Below are 18569 nucleotides of genomic sequence, written 5' to 3'. Positions count from 1 at the left end.
ACGTTGGTGCCGTTAAACGCGCCTGACCTCCCACTCCACGCAAGGCGGGGGGGTGGTCGCACCGCCCAGGTGGCAGCGTCCGGATCCGCAGCGCGCGCTGGGCGCCATCCCCCGCCTCCCGCCAGTGCGCACGCGCGCCCCTCATCCGGGTGCTGGTTGAGACTGCAGGTTGCGCCGGGGTGGCGGACAGGGGGCGGGGCTCGTGGCTCATTGTGCGCAGCGCTGTGCGGCGCCGGCGGCCGGCGAGGCCTGAGTTGAAGTTGGAGCTGCTGCCGCCGCCCTGCAGATCACTCGCTGCCTAGGCAGCGCGCTGTTCTTCTAAAATGGCTGCCGCTACCGGTGCTGTGGCAGCCTCGGCCGCCTCAGGTCAGGCGGAAGGTAAAAAGATCACCGATCTGCGGGTCATCGATCTCAAGTCCGAGCTGAAACGGCGGAACCTGGACATCACCGGAGTCAAGACTGTGCTCGTTTCCCGACTCAAGCAGGTGAGGCCCGGCTAGGTCCGGGAAGGCGAGCTTAGGCCGCGCCTCGGAGCCCCCACTTCCGCCGCAGCCCACGTCCGCTCGCAGCCGCCGGGGCCCGCGGGGCGGCGAGGTGGGGAGGTCCCGGGCGGCGCCCGCGCGCGCGGGAGGGCGAGGACCCTCTCGCGGCGCCCCCGCCCCCGCGCGCCGGGCCTGGCCTGCGAGCGGCCCGCGAGCCGCCCGGGACCGGCCGCCGCAGCCCAGCGCACCCCTGCCTCCCCCGGGACGTCTCTGCCAGGCTGCGGACGGCCGGCGCGGCCTCCCAAGGGCGATCGTGGAGACCCGGGAGGCGCTCGGTCCCCAGCCTTTAGCGATGGTGAGCGCGTGCATTTCTTGGCCTCGTAGGGACTGGTTACTTTGGTGACTTCTGCGAAGTTACCATTTAATTGTGTCCAACCGTTTCCTCCCCATATTGGGGGGTAATTGGTAGTGGAAGTTGATGGGTGGGTAAGAGAAAGGGTTTGTTTTCCGCTGGGTTTACAGTTTTTGCATTAGCGCAATAATCTTTTTCTTCCCTGATTATCTTTCTGGTTTGAGTGAGCGTTGGAATTGTAGTAGAGGAGAAATAAGTTTGTACTATAGAAATTAGGAAAGCTCCTTTTAGTTCTTTACTTTCGTAGCTAGCAACTTTGCTGCAATCGAGAATATTTAGACTTTTGTTCAGTATGATAATATGTGTTAGTTAATTTTCTCGACTGGGTAATATGTAAAACTCCATGTGATTTTGATACCTAATGATATTTCCTCCTGAAAGTTTCTCTCACTCGTGTAGTTTAATTGCTCCTTTGTGAGGTTGGTTTATGAAATGACTGGCAATTCTAATGTCTTGAGGCTTGAGGTTTGCTAATTTTTTTTTTCATTTCGTTTTTTAAAATAAGTTTAGATAGACTGTGTAGCATATTAACTTCTCTTTCTAATGTAGGCTATTGAAGAGGAAGGAGGCGATCCAGATAATATTGAATTAACTGTTTCAACTGATACTCCAAACAAGAAACCAACCAAAGGCAAAGGTTGTTACGAGTTATAAACATATTTTAAAATATATTTTGGTTATATAACTTGCCTCTGCTCTTGTGCCACTTGCCCTGTTTATATAGTGCTACTCTTTGCTATTTCCCTCTGGCACTCTGCCTTGTTGGGTCAAGGAAGAAAAGTTACTGTTGCCAGGCTTTGGGTGACTAGTAGCCCTTAAGATTTGGCTGAAGCTGACCTGAAAGTGAGACCAGTTCTTTCTTGCTTCTGAAAAAATTACAAAGTCAAGTTCCATAATATTTCTTCCTTCATAGTGTGAAGACCTGAAGAGTAAAATACGGTTTAATACATGTCTACCTTGCCCCACAATTGGCAGAGTATTGATGGAATTCCTACCAAATCTTTCACCTTGGCTCCTTGCTGTTTTCTCTAGTATATTAAAATTTTATAACCTTTGTGTTTAGTATTTTGTTTGATTTGGTGAACTTAATTTTGCATTTATGCCATTAAACATTCTAATTTTCAGTGAAATTCAAAAAGACCTTTACCAATCATACTAACAAGGAAGGGAAAAAATCCATGACTAATTAGCTTAAAAATAAAAAGTTTTAAGTTATAGGGATATGTTAATGATTTCGATTTTATAACTTTTAAAGTAGGCCAGAATATATTTCTAGGATATGGTGATTTAATGAATAGGTAAAGGTTGTTTTAAATTAACATTTTAACAATATAAATGAGACTTAGATATATTTGAAAGGTTCTGGTAAGTGAAATACTTACTTGAATAATTACGGATTTCTCCCTCAGTCCTATAAGGACAATGTCAGAGGGTGGGCATGATGTGGGTATCTGGATTCTGGTACCTACATACAAGTTCCATGCAGCTGCAGCATTTTAAAAACCTAACACTCTTTACTGCTTTAAGTGATCCTAAATGCTACTCTCTGCTGTAGACCAGATTGATGGACTAGAGTAAAATGGTTGAATGGATTAACCTTGAAAAGAAGGAAATAGTCAAGTTTGATCTTAAGCAATCTGCATGAGTATTGGGACCAGGCACATCCTGATGCCATCTCACTGAGAGTTTTTGTAGGTTTGCAAGAGTGCCCTATTTGTGCCAAAGGAAATTGAAAAGGGCAAAGAAGCATTTTCTGGATGGGATGGGAATGGCAGAGGTAGAAATGGTGTTTAGAGCAGTAACAAAGTTATCTTGAAAATCTGTGGCTTTTAATGTAATTCTTAACTCAGTGTATCACTTTGAGAGATACATTTCCCTGTGTTAGAGAAGCTTGTGTTGAGAAGCCTCTGCTGACAAACTCAGAGGCAATTTCAAAATGAGGAAGCATAAAAAATTCAGAAATAAGTACATCAGGAATTAACCATGTTTCTTATTGTGATTTCTTATAATGATTTTGATTCATGTCATTTATTTAGCATATTGTGGTAGTTTGATAGATGTTATGTATTAATCATGGTCCCAAATTTATATTTAAGCTGATTACTGATTTTAGCATGTAAAGTAAATCTCATTTGATTTATTCATTCTCACCTACTTTTAATTTCTCTGTGTATCCCTTTCTTTTTTAGTCATTAGGAACTTCACTCATCCTACCTTTAGCAATAAATTCAGCAATATACCGTTTTAAGAAGTTTTTCAGTATACACATGTATGTGTGTATGTATGTATGTGTGTGTATATATATATATAAAAGTATGTTAATTTTTTCCTCTTATATGGATAATAAGGATACTTGAAATTTAATTTTTCCATAACTCTGATGTTAAGGTATCTTGTAGTATTTAGTCAGGAGTCGTAACATTAATTGTGTGTCTGCAGCACACTACAACTGAGTACTTCATGAGACTCATTCTGGGACATGTGTGATAAATAGCTCTTGTCTCCTTGAGTTCCATTTATCATTGTTCTGAAAATCCTGTGAATGAGAAAGAACATAATGTAAATCCCAAACTAAGAACCTAGTTTGAATTAATTTACAGTTAAGATGCTTATAAGTAAGATGATTTTAAATTTTAAATTAAGTTTAAAAATAATTTTTAGACATCAAATTTGAATAGGGAAACTTTAAAAAATATTAATAATTAACAGATTTTTAAAACTAAGGATTCAAGAAATTAAATAGTATTGTAATATGATGTTCTTTTTGTCACATCTTGTTTCACTTAAAAGTATCTATCTTAAAAGTAATTGCATCTTAGTCATACTACTTTTCCTTCAATGGGTATACTTCCTTTTTATAAAATTGGAAAATTTACTAGACCATCTGTAAGGGTCTCTTAATTCTGAAATTTAATAATTATATGTAGCTAGGAGCCAGAAGAAAAATTCTTTTTTTAGCTAAAATAGATGTATAAGGAAGGAACAGGAAAACTCATAGGTCCTCAGTCAGTATGGATATCTTTAGCTGGGAATACTAGAAAAGGATAAGAATAAAGAAAGGGATTACTTAGAGGCAGTCCTGTAGACAACAGCAAGACACCACATTTAATAGCTTGTTAGGCAAAATAAATAATTCTTATGATGATGTGGCTTAATGTAGCAATAAAATTAAATGATGTTGAATGATAAGGCAAGAGAAGCTTCATGGGTCTTGAAGAGTTACTTAGGTGAAATATTAAGTTCGTTCTCTTATAAGTGCAGGGTCACTATTTCTCAAACAATTTTTTTGTGTTAAAATGATTATGTTTTGACAGATTAGAGGAAAAGGAATCTGCATTCTTAAGTATATTGTAGAATATTTTTAAAAATGCTGTTATTACAAGCACAAACTCACAAACTTGTAACAAATGTTGATAATGTTATAGCGGGTCCTAATATTTATGGTTAACATATTTGTAAAATCTGTTTGCATACAGTTAGTGGGGTGAAATTTTAAGCTTAGATTGGTTCTCACTTCTGAGTCTTTGCTATGAAATTTTTAATAAGTAACCTAGAAGAGCGCTTCACCAGTGAGAGTTACTGTCATCATTTGGGTGTGTGTTAAGAAAGTGGTTAAACAGGTAGAGCTAACTCCTCATTAGCTTCTTTTAGAGATTATAGATGTAAACTTTCTTTCGGTTCACCTGTAAACAGCATATCATTCTTTTGGATATTCAACCTTTCGAGTCACCTCTAAACTTCAGCCAAAGTTACTTTAAGTAGTTAATCAGTGCAATATTCAGAAGTATATGTAATCAGTACTTACCGAATTGAAACTCACTTACAGTACTTGCAGGTTTAAAAAAGATTCAAACTGCTATATAAAATCTGTTTTGTTCCCACTATAGAAACAAGTATATTTTCGGGTTGCAGGTTTATCCAAACATAATGCCTGATTATGTGTGGAAAGTACCACACTCAGTATAATTAATTACGTTTACTGTGTAAAGCTTTCTAAAATTTGTATGCCAAATAAGAATATAGTAATCAACCACATAAAATGAATTTCATATAATTTAGTGTCATAGTGCACTGTAATGCTTGCTTTTTTTTTAAACTGTTGTATGTTTGGATGTTAAGGAAACTTTAATCAGAACTGTGGCATTGAGAAACATTTTGGGGACAAAATTGTCATAAATCTTTTTTGGGTACCCACTGGGCTAGAAGCTTTGTGGGGGTGAGGACATAGTCTTTTATTTACATTAATCTCTGTAATGCCTAGCATATTGCTTGGCACATAACAGGTTTGTTGAATGAATACTGAGGGCCATATGATGACTTTCTTAACAACTGCTTTTAAAAATATTTCTTTTGGTGCTTATTTTAATTGCATATTTCTTTGTAGGCAGCAGTCAATCAGAGATTAATAGTCTTTACTATTTTCCAAACAGTTTTTCTTTTTAAGGTGCTTTTCTCAACAGCACTAGTGGCTTCTCCTTAAACACTGATTGTGAAATGTACTTTTAGAGTATGTGAATCATGGCACTTGCCTTTTATCCCTCACCAAGTTGTTGCTGTGTTGGAAAGCCTCATAACTTTTGCTGGAATATTGTCCAACCTCAGAAGTTGTGTATGTCATTTTCATTTCACAAAATCAGGCCCTTTTACCTCAGCCATTAAAACCTGCATTTGACTTATGCAGTTGTATATGGTGGATTATGTTTATCATCAAAGCACTTTTGTACTTTTTTCAGCTATTTTATTGTGTCAAATATGGTGTGTGTCAAGGATCCTGGTGGGGAGATAGATAAAATTTTCTAGTACTTTATCACAGTGTCTTTCTCCCATGTCATTCATCTCCTAGGCATTTTGAATTAAGGACAGAAGACTTCAGACTTTTTCTTCTCTTTCATGAACTCATGTAAAATAAAGTGAGAATTGTCCAGGAATTAGAGGAAAAAGCAGTCATTATTATCAGTTGGTGGCATCAGAAATGACTTTAATGAAGAGACTGAACAATGGCTTAGGGTTTAAGGCTGAAATTTGCTGATTTATTTCATCAACTATAAGTTAGTTCTCACACATTACAATAAAAGGGCCTCGGTGTGGTGCAATTCTGGGAGTTAACCATTCACACCATAAACTCCACAGCCCGAGTTAGCCTTATGTGGCAGTTCTGGTAACCTGGAATAGTAGTTTGTATTATGGCTTTACAGAATTGTTTTCCAGATTATAAAAGTGAAATGTTTTCATTTTAAAAATTAGATAATCCAGAAAAGTACAAAAAAGTGAAAATTGCCCGTAATTCCACCACTCGGATTTTATCACAGATAACATGATCTAAGGTATATACGTACATGTGCATGTACTCATAGGAGGTTTATGTTTAAGGTTTTTTTTTTTTTTAACCTTGTTGAGAATTAATACCGGTTCATACCTACTCAAGGTGTTTTATTGAAGCTAGGTAGAATTTAAATTTTTTCTAGTCTGGAGAATCTGAAAACGGTAACCTTTTATGTTCTTCTCACTCCAACTTCTTCAGTTATGCTCAGTCTGCTCTACATTAGAGTCATTTGAGTTTTTAAAAATACAGATACCTGGACTTCCCTGGTGGCGCAGTGGTTGAGAGTCTGCCTGCCGATGCAGGGGACCACAGGTTCGTGCCCCGGTCCGGGAAGATCCCACATGCCTCGGAGCGGCTGGGCCCGTGAGCCATGGCCGCTGAGCCTGCGTGTCCGGAGCCTGTGCTCTGCAACGGGAGAGGCCACAATGATGAGAGGCCAGCGTACCGCAAACAAAACAAAACAAAACAAAAAAATACAGATACCATGCTCCTGTCCCTCAGAGAGTTGGTTTTTGTTACTCTGTTGGGGGCCCAGGAATCAGTATTTTCTAAAAGTTCCCCAGGTGATTCGCATGCAGCTAGGGTTAAGAACCACTGGCTGCTCTAGATTACTGCTTAAAACTTAGCATCATTTTCATTCATCTCTTTCTGCCTGTCAGTTTGCAATTAGTTCTCTGTTACAGTTTTCAAAACACTTTCACATTGCTTTATTTGATGCTCACAATAATGCTGAGCTAAGCAGTGCTAGTTTCTTCTTATTGATAGGATAGAAAAGTAATCTGTTAAGAACTCAAGTTACATTCTTGCTGCCTTTTAAAGTCTTGTGCAAATGCTCACAAGTGTGTGTGGATGTTCAGTTTGGTTGTCTTTAGTGACACAGTTAAGAGATTTTAAAAAATATACATTTGGTGTGTTCCAGATTTATTTTATTATAATGAGTATGAAATATCTTTATGGTAGATTTTTAAAAAATAATAAAATGACTTATTGGATGGCTGCTATGTTTAGGACAGTGTGCAAAGCCTTTTAGAAAACTGATTTCATTAGTGAAATACCATTTTAATAGAAGAGAGACTAAAACACATATGCAAATGGTTAACACAAGGCATAGTACGTGATTATTTTAAGATTTCATACAGTTGAGGAGAGGTTGTTGCTGGAATCATCAGCGTTGTTCAGTTTGGCCTGGTCTCTGAGTCTTCCCCCCTCTTATCCAACAGAAATTTTATGACTGAACATTTTCTAACGTTTCATAGCTTCTGTAAATGTTTAGGGGAAAAGTTACTCAGCCACAAAATTTTTTTGGCAAAATTACTTTAAAATCTACTTGTTAAGTGGATTTTTTGTTTCATTTTGTTTCTGGAGGTATTTCTGAACTTGAAAAGGAAAATTACCAAACCTTGTAAGGACCAGTTTGCCTTTGAAGAAGAAAACCAAATTGCCATCCAAAATTCTTTATTGTTAATTCTGAAATACAAACATTCTGAAAATGAAGTTTTTTCTTAAGTTTGGTGGCAAAAGTGAGGCTACTTATAGTCTTGGTTTATCCTAATTGATGTTAATATTCATATATTTCATTGCACAAATGTTTCCGTGATTGATTGAAAGAAGCTGTTCCAGAAGCCACTGGGAGGTTTAAATTAACACATGGTATAGACACTATTGTACTCTCTTAAAATCTGACAGTTCTGAAACATGTCTGGCCCCAGTGGTTTCACTAAGGATTTGTGGACCCATAAAAACAATGCTGCATAATTAAGGAGGTATTCTAGTGTCGTCTTCCTTTGGTGTATACTTTTGACCCTAAAATCATTGCAGTGAAATTTCAAAATAACTATATGTTACTACTATGATAGTTTGAGATGTGATAAGTAATTTTGCTTCCAGTTTCTATTTTGCTATTCAGACTATCTTTACTACTCAGTTTATTTTCTAGTTTTGTTCCTCAGAGCATTAAAGTTAGGCTTCCGACTACATTGCACTTTCAGTTAGCTTCCTCATCCTGGTGGTGCTACTTTGCTTTGGACCAGTTCCCATTTCTGTGGTATATGCCAGATTCCCTGAAGGACAAAAGATTCATTTATTAGTTTGTTGTAGGAGCTTTCATAGCACAGGCTTAAATGGGATATGGGGTATAAACGATTACTGACTGTACAAAAATGTGCCTAAGCTGGTGGTGCTTGTTGAATTAAGTGGGATTTGATTTTTCTTTAAGTTATTTCTTATCTGTGACATCATAAAAGTTAGGAATCTGTCGATGTACTTTGTAACATCGTTAAAGTTGGAGTTTACAGTCCTTACTGACAGGATGGGGTTGCACATGATGCTAGTTTGACTGGCATGTCACGTCTTACCTTTGTCCCAGTGAGGGCTGATAGAAATTCTGAGTAGAAATCCAGACCTTGTTTACTGCTAGCATCCAACCTATAACCTACACCATTATCAGTCAGGATATATATAATGCTTGAGTATCTACTTATTATATAGCATTGTACTAGGTTCTGGGCTGGATGATGAACATCATAGCTTTTTAAGATGTGAATTATTTTTGTATGGTGGAGGGGTGATACTTTTTTTCGTAAAGGAAGAAATTACAGTATAGTTTCTAATTCATCATGTGTAAACAAGTGCAGAGTTACAGATCATGAGAGGAGTCAAAAACTAGTGTGTGAAATGTCAGTTTTCTTAAATATTATGTACCTATCAGGTTATTATTGAAGTTTCATCACTGTATGTTTGAAAATCTCCTCCTTGTGGTTTTTATGCTTACAAGCTTATGACATATTGTGTCCAGTGCTTTCATGTGATACATCTGTTAAAAACAATAAGGGATAGCAAACTTGGACCTTTTTGTGTACCTCTGCCTCTTGTTGCCTGTTTGTCATGGGGCAAGTTACGTAATTTCTGTGACTCTCACATTTTAAAATTTTATGGATGTGGCTTGTGGAGCCTGTGTTCATGCTAAAAGAGATAACATTTTTAACAACTGGCACATTGTAGCTACTTGAACATCAATGGTTTTGTGGTTTTTGAGGAGTGGGAATAGGCCTGGGATTAAACTGAAGCACTACCCTTACTAACTTTGTAATCTGATTAACTTTTCAGCATTAGTTTCCTGTTTTGTAAAATGGGGCTAGTTAAGAGGATAAAATAAATGCATTAATACATATGAAGCATTTATCCTAGTGTCTGCACTGTGGAAGCTGCTTAAGCAGTGGTAGTGACTGCTGTTGTTGTTTTGGTTGATGTAGTGTAATTTGGTTTTCCTTTAAGTAAACTAAGGCAAGTGAAACTCACCATGGAATGTGCATAGTATATGTAGCTTGTCATTATGAGGAGGGCTGCCATTTCAAAGATGGTATCTGTAAATTGAGTTAATTAACCACTGCTTACTAGAATAATGTCTTTTAAGTAGGTCATAGTAAGATGAAGTGGAAAGAATTTAAGACTGGAAAAGAGAAGCCTTGGCTTCCAGTTCTGACAATGCCATTTACTAGCTTTGGGCAAGCTGTATAACCTCGGGTTCGTTTTCTCTTTTGTAAAGTTGTGATTACCGGCCCTATGTACCATGGGGTGCTAGGAAAAATCAGTTGACCTTTTTTCTCTAAGTGCTTTGCGGGATTTCCCTGGTGGCGCAGTGGTTAAGAATCCACCTGCCAATGCAGGGGACACGCGTTTGAGCCCTGGTCTGGGAAGATTCCCCCATACTGCAGAGCGGTTAGGCACGTGAGCCACAACTGCTGAGCCTGCGCTCTAGAGCATGCGAGCCACAACTACTGAAGCCTGCACGCCTAGAGCCCGTGCTCCGCAACAAGAGAAGCCACTGCAGTGAGAAGCCCGCACACTGCAACGAAGAGTAGCCCTCACTCGCCACAACTAGAGAAAGCCCGTGCACAGCAACGAAGACCCCATGCAGCCAAAAATAAAATATAATAAAATAAAAAAAAATAAAGCGCTTTGCAAATTGTAAAGCATGTTATATTTGTGAAGAGTAAATAATATTTGCAAATGATCTGAAGGAGTTCACCCAAAAGCTCTACTCTACGGGTTATTTGGTGGTGTGTGTGTTGGGGGGTGGAATCCTATAGTTTTATTTTATTTATTTATTTAATTTATTTTTGGCTGCGTTGGGTCTTAGTTGCAGCACGCTGGATCTTCGTTGAGCCCTGTGGCTCTTCGTTGTGGTGCACGGGCTTCAGGGCCATGGGGTCTGTAGTTGTGGTGCATGGGCTCTGTAGTTTGTGACACGCGGGCTCTAGATGAGGTGCGCCAGCTCGGTAGCTGTGGCGCGCCAGCTCAGTAGTAGTGGCATGTGGGCTTAGTTGCCCCGTGGCATGTGGGGTCTTACTTCCCTGACCATGGATCAAACCCTCGTCCCCTGCATTAGAAGGCAGATTCTTTACCACTGGACCACTAGGAAGTCCCAATCCTATAGTTTTAAAAAACTTATTTCTTCTCAAAGGTAGCATCTTTAAAGTTTTTATATTATGGAACTTTCTGTAAACGTGATAAAACAGTTTAGTGAGCTCTTTCTCACCTGATACTGTTTTCTTTTGTAAGGAAGGAACAGCTCTCTTGTTGCCTTGTAGTAACTTCTAATTTGTATTTTCTCTAAAATACAAATACCACTAAGCTCAACATTTTGTTTCTCTTTTGATTCACACAAGCCCTCAGGGACACGAAGACCTCTTTTACCTCAGTGGATAAAAGAAAACTCTTTACTCTTAATCTTTTCACATATTTGGAAAGGACCAGTATCTTGTTTCACTTTTTTTTTTTTTTTCTTTTTGCGGTACGCGGGCCTCTCACTGCTGTGGCTTCTCCCGTTGCGGAGCACAGGCTCCGGACGCGCAGGCTCAGCGACCATGGCTCACGGGCCCAGCCGCTCCGCAGCATGTGGGATTTTCCCGGACTGGGGCACGAACCCGTGTCCCCTGCATCGGCAGGCGGACTCTAAACCACTGCGCCACCAGGGAAGCCCTTGTTTCACTTTTTATCTCTCATTCATGGAAAGGATTTCAAATTGGGGGTAGATGGAAGATAGGAGCTGGTGAGGAGACATGGGAAAGGGAGGCATCCTAACTTTTTTCTTACAGTTACCTCACAACTAAACCCTCTACTCTGGGGGTCATGGAAGCTCGAGACATGGCAACGCCTGTTTTACACAAAGGAAAGGTTGATTAGTTAGCCTCAGGAAAGAATCATTAACCTCTCAAAATCAGTAAAAATTTAAAAATTTAATAGTAAAATTTTAGCAGCTGTGTTTTTTTTTTTTTTACAGCATTTCTGATACATTATGGGTTATTTAACTAGTAGATTTTTGTGGACTAGCTTGAAAACACAAACTTTTAGCTTTGGCTCTGTGGAAAACTTTTTTTTTCTGATGTGGAAAACATTTTTAAAATTCCAACCACCAGTTTGCAAAGTTTTGAAGATGAGGGTTGGGTCAGGGAGGCCTGTAGTCTATCTAGAAGCTCTTAACAGTTTTTGGTCTGAAGTAATTTCTACTTGCCTTAAATCAGTTAAATCAGTCATTATGTTAAGCGCCCAGCGCTATTTATATTTAGGCCTTTGGAGAAACACAAAATAAGCATAAAAGTAGTCACTGTACTTAAGGTATTTTTTTAAGTGGTGAAGCAAGATGTACTTGAGAGTACAAGGCAATATCTAATCAGCTGATGGATTGTGAGGTGTCAAGTGTGAGAATTTTATTTTAGAGAAAGCTTGTTGACAAGGAGAACTTAGGGAAGGCTTTATGGGGGATATGAGTCTTGAATTTAGCTATCAGATGTCTGGTTATGTATACAAATAGGAGAGAACTGTTGAAAGGTGCTGCTACTTCCGGGAGAATTGGAGGTAGAGAATTTGAGTGGTGTAAAAAATGTACCTCATATGTCAAGTCGGTTAAGATGATGGGTTCATATGTAGGATTAATTGTACAGTTTATTTTAGTGAAATGAAACAGCATGTCATTGTTAATAAAGCTTTTTTTTTGTTTGGGACAGCTGTGGTCAGGTGGTTTATAAGCAGTTGGCATTAGCTTTGTCAGATGATTTGGGAGTGGAGAGTGGTACCTCGGGGTAAACTTCTCTGAATGTTTTTTGCTTTTGAAGTAATAAAATATTGGTTGTTAGCCCATTTTCCTTCTTTCGCAGGTAAAAAACAGGAAGCAGATGAGTTGAGTGGAGATGCTTCTGTGGAAGATGATGCTTTTGTCAAGGTAAAGTGTTAATTACACAGGTTAAGATGTTTATTTTGAGCCTAGCATTTTGCATGATGAATTCATGCATTTTACTTGAACAATAGACACTGAAATATGTAGGTAAAATAATGATAGAGACTTATGTAATATTGTCAATCTTATTAATTCTCATAGTTGAGAAATATAATAAATAACTTTATCTTTAGTTAAATGAGACAAAGCAAAAAATGTTTGTCAGAGCATTTAAGTAGAAATCTGAGACATAGGGGCCAGAGGAACAGCTACAGGACAATTGTTATCTTAGTTCCTGGACAAGGTACTGCCCATCGCATTAGCTTTCGTATATAACAAACAGAACTTAGAAAAATGTAGTCCCTAAAATGGAGAGAGTTGCTGATGTGTTGCTACTTGGTGAAGATCAGATTAAGAACTTTGTTTTGCCCTTTAAAGATAAGCCAGGTCTTTATTGGCTAAAAAAGAATGTACTTTAAAACTGACCAACCAGAAATATGAAGTATTTTAATTTTAATTGAGGTTGTGGCAGTTCTATATTACTGTTATTTTTAATCATGGTTAGATTTTTTTGTTTTGTTTTCATTTTAATGAAGTGTGATCTGCTATTTACTGATCATTAGATCTTAGGTAGTGTGGCATTTGCAGGAGTTATTTAATGAGCATAGTTCCTCTTAACTTATGTACATTTACACCCCATGTATTTCCACTTTCTGTGTACAGTTAGGCCATATTGCCATAACATCTTGGGATGTCTGTGTGCTCCACCATGAAGCCAGCTCATGTCCATTCACCCACCCATCTCTCCTACGGTCTAGCTCTCTACCCTCCCTACGTTATACACACACAAGCCACACAGCACCATGCGTCTCAACGCTTTGTATCTTGCACTTTGAGGGCAGGCACAGAGAGAAAAAGATGTTTGGTTGAGGAGTTAGCCCTGCAGTCAGATAGTTTAGGAAATGTTTGCTCAGGGATCCATTAAAATTGATGATTGCATGTCTGTAACCAGCTTTCGTTTGAGCATTTAAGAACTCTTCAGTCTTTGTGTTCTTTTATCCTTGTGGTATATCTTCCATTAGGTTTGTTCCTTTGCTCTTATTTTCTCTAGTTATCTTCACTAGTGAGTGCATGATTAAGCCAAAATTACCCATAAGCTGGAAAAGCATTGTGACTTAGTAAAAACCCTTTTAGTTTTCACATTTCTAACTTCCTTTCAGCTCTTCAGTTCATAAAAATGTTTCAGTCGTTTGAAACATTACGAGATGTAATATTGCTGTCTCTTATATATACTGCAGAGGTTGCCTTTGTGTAATTATTAAATGAACCTGGTCTCATAATGTCTAGAAGAACAAAAGAGCTTTTAAAAAAATACTATTTAAATATATCTTCACTCTCTTTATATTTCTTTTTCCCTTTGGAAGTATCCGCGTATGTGATGAATTTGATAGAAATTAAGTGAATATGCTTTCCCTGTTTCTCAGAGTTGGCAGTTTTGGAATTTATACAGTAGTGGTGGGTAAATATCACCTATTGCTTAGATATATGAATACTATGGGAATTACTTCTACTTATAGGTGAGGAGAATGGTCAAAGTTGGCGCTTCAGAGTAGATGAAGTCCCCTCAGTGACTTCCCTTGTGATTTTCTTTTGTTTTGCACCTATTCTTCCACCATCATATAACCAACCACCTACTCCATTTTCAATCCCCTACGTTCCTCCACCCATAGGTAGTGAAGCTGGTTAAACCTCTGTCCCAGAGACACCCTGCTCCCCAAGCACTCCATATTCCAAAACAATCGTATTTCTTCTCGGTGCCCACCAGAAATTTCTATTCACTCATTGCAGTTCAGCTATGAATGATTAATAGTTATACCCCTGCACTTTTCCCCTTTTAACTCAGAAACTTTTTGTTAAATCTGCTAGATGTACCATGAGAATAGGAAAGGAGGAAGGGATGTTCATTGCTTTCAACCCTTTCTCTGCAGTTAATCAAAGACGGAACTAGGCACATTGCTGCTTTTCTTTGTTTCTACTGAGGTACCCTTGTATCCTTAAACTTTGAAGGGCAAACAGATATTCTTTCACAGAGGCAATCCCAACCTATGTTCCCCTGCTTAATCGGCTTTGTGGCATAGTGGTAGATTTCAAAGCTAATACATTTAGATTAATTATTTGCATATTTTCTAAGAACAGACATTGGTGTAACAGTTGGGATTCCTTATTATTAATTGGAAATAAACTTTATATTATCGTATGTAAGATTTCCGTGGTCTTTGAAGTTAAATCAAACTGTGACATGTGGAGAAAAGAAGTCATTTCTTTGAAGCCGTGTCTTGAAGGATGGCTCATACAAGTATGTGATTTGGTAAATTAAACAGCTGGAACTTGAGAGCCATCCAGTTAGTGTGTATGTATTTCAGTGTAAGAGATTTGGGAACTCAGATGCGTAGTTTAATGACCTTGGTTTTAGACCCCCTCTATTTTTAAAGACACAGTTAGTGTGTCCTATAAAATGATTGAACTTTGACTTTGGGAATAATGTCAAAATATGATAAAAGTGAAAACATTTAGAGATGTAAATTACCAAAAAGGTTTGGTGGATAGCCTATAGTACTTTGCCTCGAGTTGTACCAAATTTTCTTACCATTAAAAGGACTGTGAATTGGAGCATCAAGAGGCACATGAACAAGATGGAAGTGACGAACTAAAGGACTCTGAAGAATTTGGTGAAAATGAAGAAGAAAATGTGCATTCCAAGGAGTTACTTTCTGCAGAAGAGAACAAGAGAGCTCATGAATTAATAGAGGCAGAAGCAATAGAAGATATAGAAAAAGAGGACATCGAAAGTCAGGTCTTTAGCCAGTTTTTTTTAAAACATGACACAGTTAAATTAAGTACTAAATAATAAAAACGTATTTTTCTAGTTCAATGTGAAAGTCACAGAACTTTAAAAAAAATATATTTTTAAAGTTATTTATAAATCACTCAGACTCCTACCATCTAAGATGACCCTTTTATTTTTGCTTATTATCTTCCACATATGTATATATTTTTACCTAGTAGTTATCATGCCATAAGTTGCTATTCTATATAATATTTTCACATAACATATCATAATGACTTCATAATTCTTGTGTTACACCACAGTTTATTAGACTGTTTTCTATGTGTCTGATAGCTACTCCTTTAATTTGGGGTATTTAAGTTGTTTACTACCCTACTATGAATGAGTGTACCAATCTAACTCTGACCTTGCTAACATTATAAGGTGGTAGTTTTGGTTTGTTTTGTTTTTACTACTTTAGAAGATATAAAAGACTAATTTGCATTTATTTGGTTGTTATCAAGGGTGGGGAAATTACTTATGAAGGTTTAACTTAAAAGCATATAATTTTTAAATCTTTTCTTTGAATGAAATAGATCATTTGTCCTGCTTTGAAGTATGTTAGTACATCTTAAGAAAATCAAGGGATTAGGGGGTCAGTATTCATGCTTAGAACACTTCGTTCTACTTAGCCTAATAAATGAAGGGCTCATGAAGGACATTTTTCTAATTCATCAATGTGACTAAGCGTTTCTGTTGGCATAAAAAATATAGCCTGAATTATTAAGCATTGACTTAGGACCCATGGTATCCATAGACCCTGCACAGAACACGAGGCACGTGATAATCGGGTATAGCATAAAAGCATTCTCATGTTACCCAGATATTTTGTAAAGCAAAGCTATTGTATACCCTTTTACTTAGGAAATTGAAGCTCAAGAAGGTGAAGATGATACCTTTCTAACAGCCCAAGTAAGTTTACATTTAGTCCTATGAATTTGATATTGTGGGTGGAAGGGCTTGGAAAAGGAATCTTATTTTGACTTCATAATTCTTTAATTCATAAAACTGCCTTAAATTTAATACTGAGTTACTTATGTGATACAAAATACTTTAAAGTGGCAGCTGAAATTTCTGTTGCCATAGAGGTAATTGGAAGTTATTACAACAAGGTTCCTACCACTTTCAAAATAAAAATAAAAACAGTCTATCCTTTGTATAAAACATGACTCTAGTTACCAGTCTTTTGGGAAGCCTTCACACTCCTTGATTTTTTTGGGTCACTTTGGTATAAAATAAATCATTTAAAAGTACTAATATCCTTTTCAAAGCTTTAAAATTTGGTTAATTTAACACTCCTAGGATGGGCATAGTATAAAAATGATAAAAATCTCTGTTCAATTAATTTACTTGGGGTATTATGTATGTATGTGTATGTGTGTGTAGAAAATGACAACTCTTCTATTCTGTATTAGATTTTGTTTTTGGTATATGTGATACGCGTAGTGTACATTTTAAAGTATGATGTACAGATGCTGTAAACACATTTATAGCTCAATTTCTCTACTAAAAAATTATCCTTTGTCTTTTTCTCATATCTGTACTCAAGAATGCCTTGTTCATGTACCCTCTTTAAATAGTATACTTTCAAATAGAGATAGGGATTCCTTCTGTTTACTAGATTTAGAAAAAGTAGTGATCCAGCTGTGTTTTTTCCTCATTCTAATATTTACTGGAAGAGTGTATAATGGGGAGTATATTCACCGACTGCTTAGCTGATTGCCTCTGGTCATGCCTTCTTTCCTGCAGCTCTCTTGCCTTTGAAATGCTGGTGAGGCTATATATTGGCTCTCTGTGTTTATTGCAATGGGGGAGAAATTGCATTTCTGGGAGGAATGTTTTTGGTAATTTGGAATATTCAGGAAGGAAATATTAGGACTCTGAAAGTCTGTAGACTTGTCCCCCATACTATCCTCAGGTACATTCATTTCTGAATGATGAAAAGTAGATGAGGAAGATCAACTCCCAGATTGTACTCCCAGGAGTACCTTTTATAGATTACTAATTTGCAAAAAGGTAAAGTTGAACTCTTCATATTCTCTGGCAACGAGTTTTTAAATTTTCATCAAGGGCCTCTCTTACAGTTGCACAGGTTGTGAGTGTGTGAAAGCATCACATCTAAGGGTCCCCATTCTCATAATAGATTATATATTTATTGTAGAAATTTAACAGAAGTATCTTAAGGAATGAATGCCTTTTTCTAATTTTTGCAAATTTTTATGGGCTAGATTTGGCCTTGCTCCCATTCCATCCTGAGAATGAAATAACACATATACTTCTCATCAAGGGGCAAGTTTTGCTTTATCATATCAAAAGGGAGGTTACTTCTTCAGAGAAGTTTTAAGTAAAATGACCTTTTTCCTCTTCCTAAATGATGTATAGTGGAATATCTAGAAATATATATGAATGTATCTGAGTTCCATCATGATCTGATGCTTCTAAACATGACTAATGAATGTATTGTCTTACTACATGTGTTAAGGAATACTGCATAGAGTGTACCCATCACACAGCTTCTGCTGTTACCAGTTCACGGGCAGTATTATTTCATCTATACCTCTGTTCACTTCCGCTTTTCTGGATTATTTTGAAACAAATTCCAGACATCGTATTTCACTTTAAAAATTTCAGTATGTAAAAATTTAAAAATTTCAGAACTCTTTTATTTTTTACATTATTACTCCTAAAACACGATTTTTAATATCTTCAATTACTCAGTTGTCCAAAATTTTTTTAAAAAACAGGTTTTATTTGAATCCAGATACAAATAAGATCGAGACATTGTGATTGATTGAAATGTCTTTTAGGCCTCTTTTAATCTCTAGGTTTTCTCTCCATCTTTTTTCCCCTACTGTCTTATTTGTTAAAGAAATTGAGTTGTTTATCCTATAGAACAAGAGTTGGCAAAGTTTTTCTTAAAAGGCCAGGTAGAAAAGGCTATTAGCCGTTGTGGACCATATGGTCTGTCACAGCTATCCAACTCTGCCATTGTAGTGTGAAAGCAGCCACAGACATTAGGTGAATGAATGGAGATGGCTGGTTCAATAAAAATATTTACGAAAAGAGCATCTAGCATAGTTGGACAAGTCATAGAGCTTCCAAAGTCTATATTTTGCTGATTACATTCCTATGGATTCGTTCAACTCTGTTTACTGTATTTCCTGTAAATTGGTAAGTTGGTTATAGGATCCAGAGGTTTACTATCTGATTCCTGCACCCCCATCTCCATCCCCGCAAGACATACAGCTAAT

At 37.6% G+C, this 18569-nt stretch overlaps 1 protein-coding gene across 3 annotated transcripts in view; it reads left to right on the top strand.

Annotated features, from left to right (window-relative positions):
- Positions 1-249: 249 nt before the first annotated feature.
- SLTM (SAFB like transcription modulator) overlaps positions 250-18569 on the top strand; it is a 44502-nt gene continuing 26182 nt past the window's right edge. For 2 of the 3 annotated variants that reach the window (XM_060150867.1, XM_060150859.1), the window contains exons 1-5: positions 250-485; positions 1444-1531; positions 12373-12437; positions 15088-15285; positions 16183-16230. In XM_060150867.1, the coding sequence (XP_060006850.1) occupies positions 324-485; positions 1444-1531; positions 12373-12437; positions 15088-15285; positions 16183-16230 (561 nt within the window). In that variant the 5' untranslated portion in view covers positions 250-323. Of the gene's footprint in view, positions 486-789; positions 838-1443; positions 1532-12372; positions 12438-15087; positions 15286-16182; positions 16231-18569 lie in introns of those variants that run through there. The other variant, XM_060150877.1, reaches the window with a different exon arrangement.

Source organism: Lagenorhynchus albirostris, chromosome 1, assembly GCF_949774975.1.
Source record: "Lagenorhynchus albirostris chromosome 1, mLagAlb1.1, whole genome shotgun sequence".
Lineage (NCBI taxonomy): Eukaryota > Metazoa > Chordata > Mammalia > Artiodactyla > Delphinidae > Lagenorhynchus > Lagenorhynchus albirostris.
Note: the sequence above shows the minus strand (reverse complement) of the source record. Positions and strands in the feature narration are given on the sequence as shown.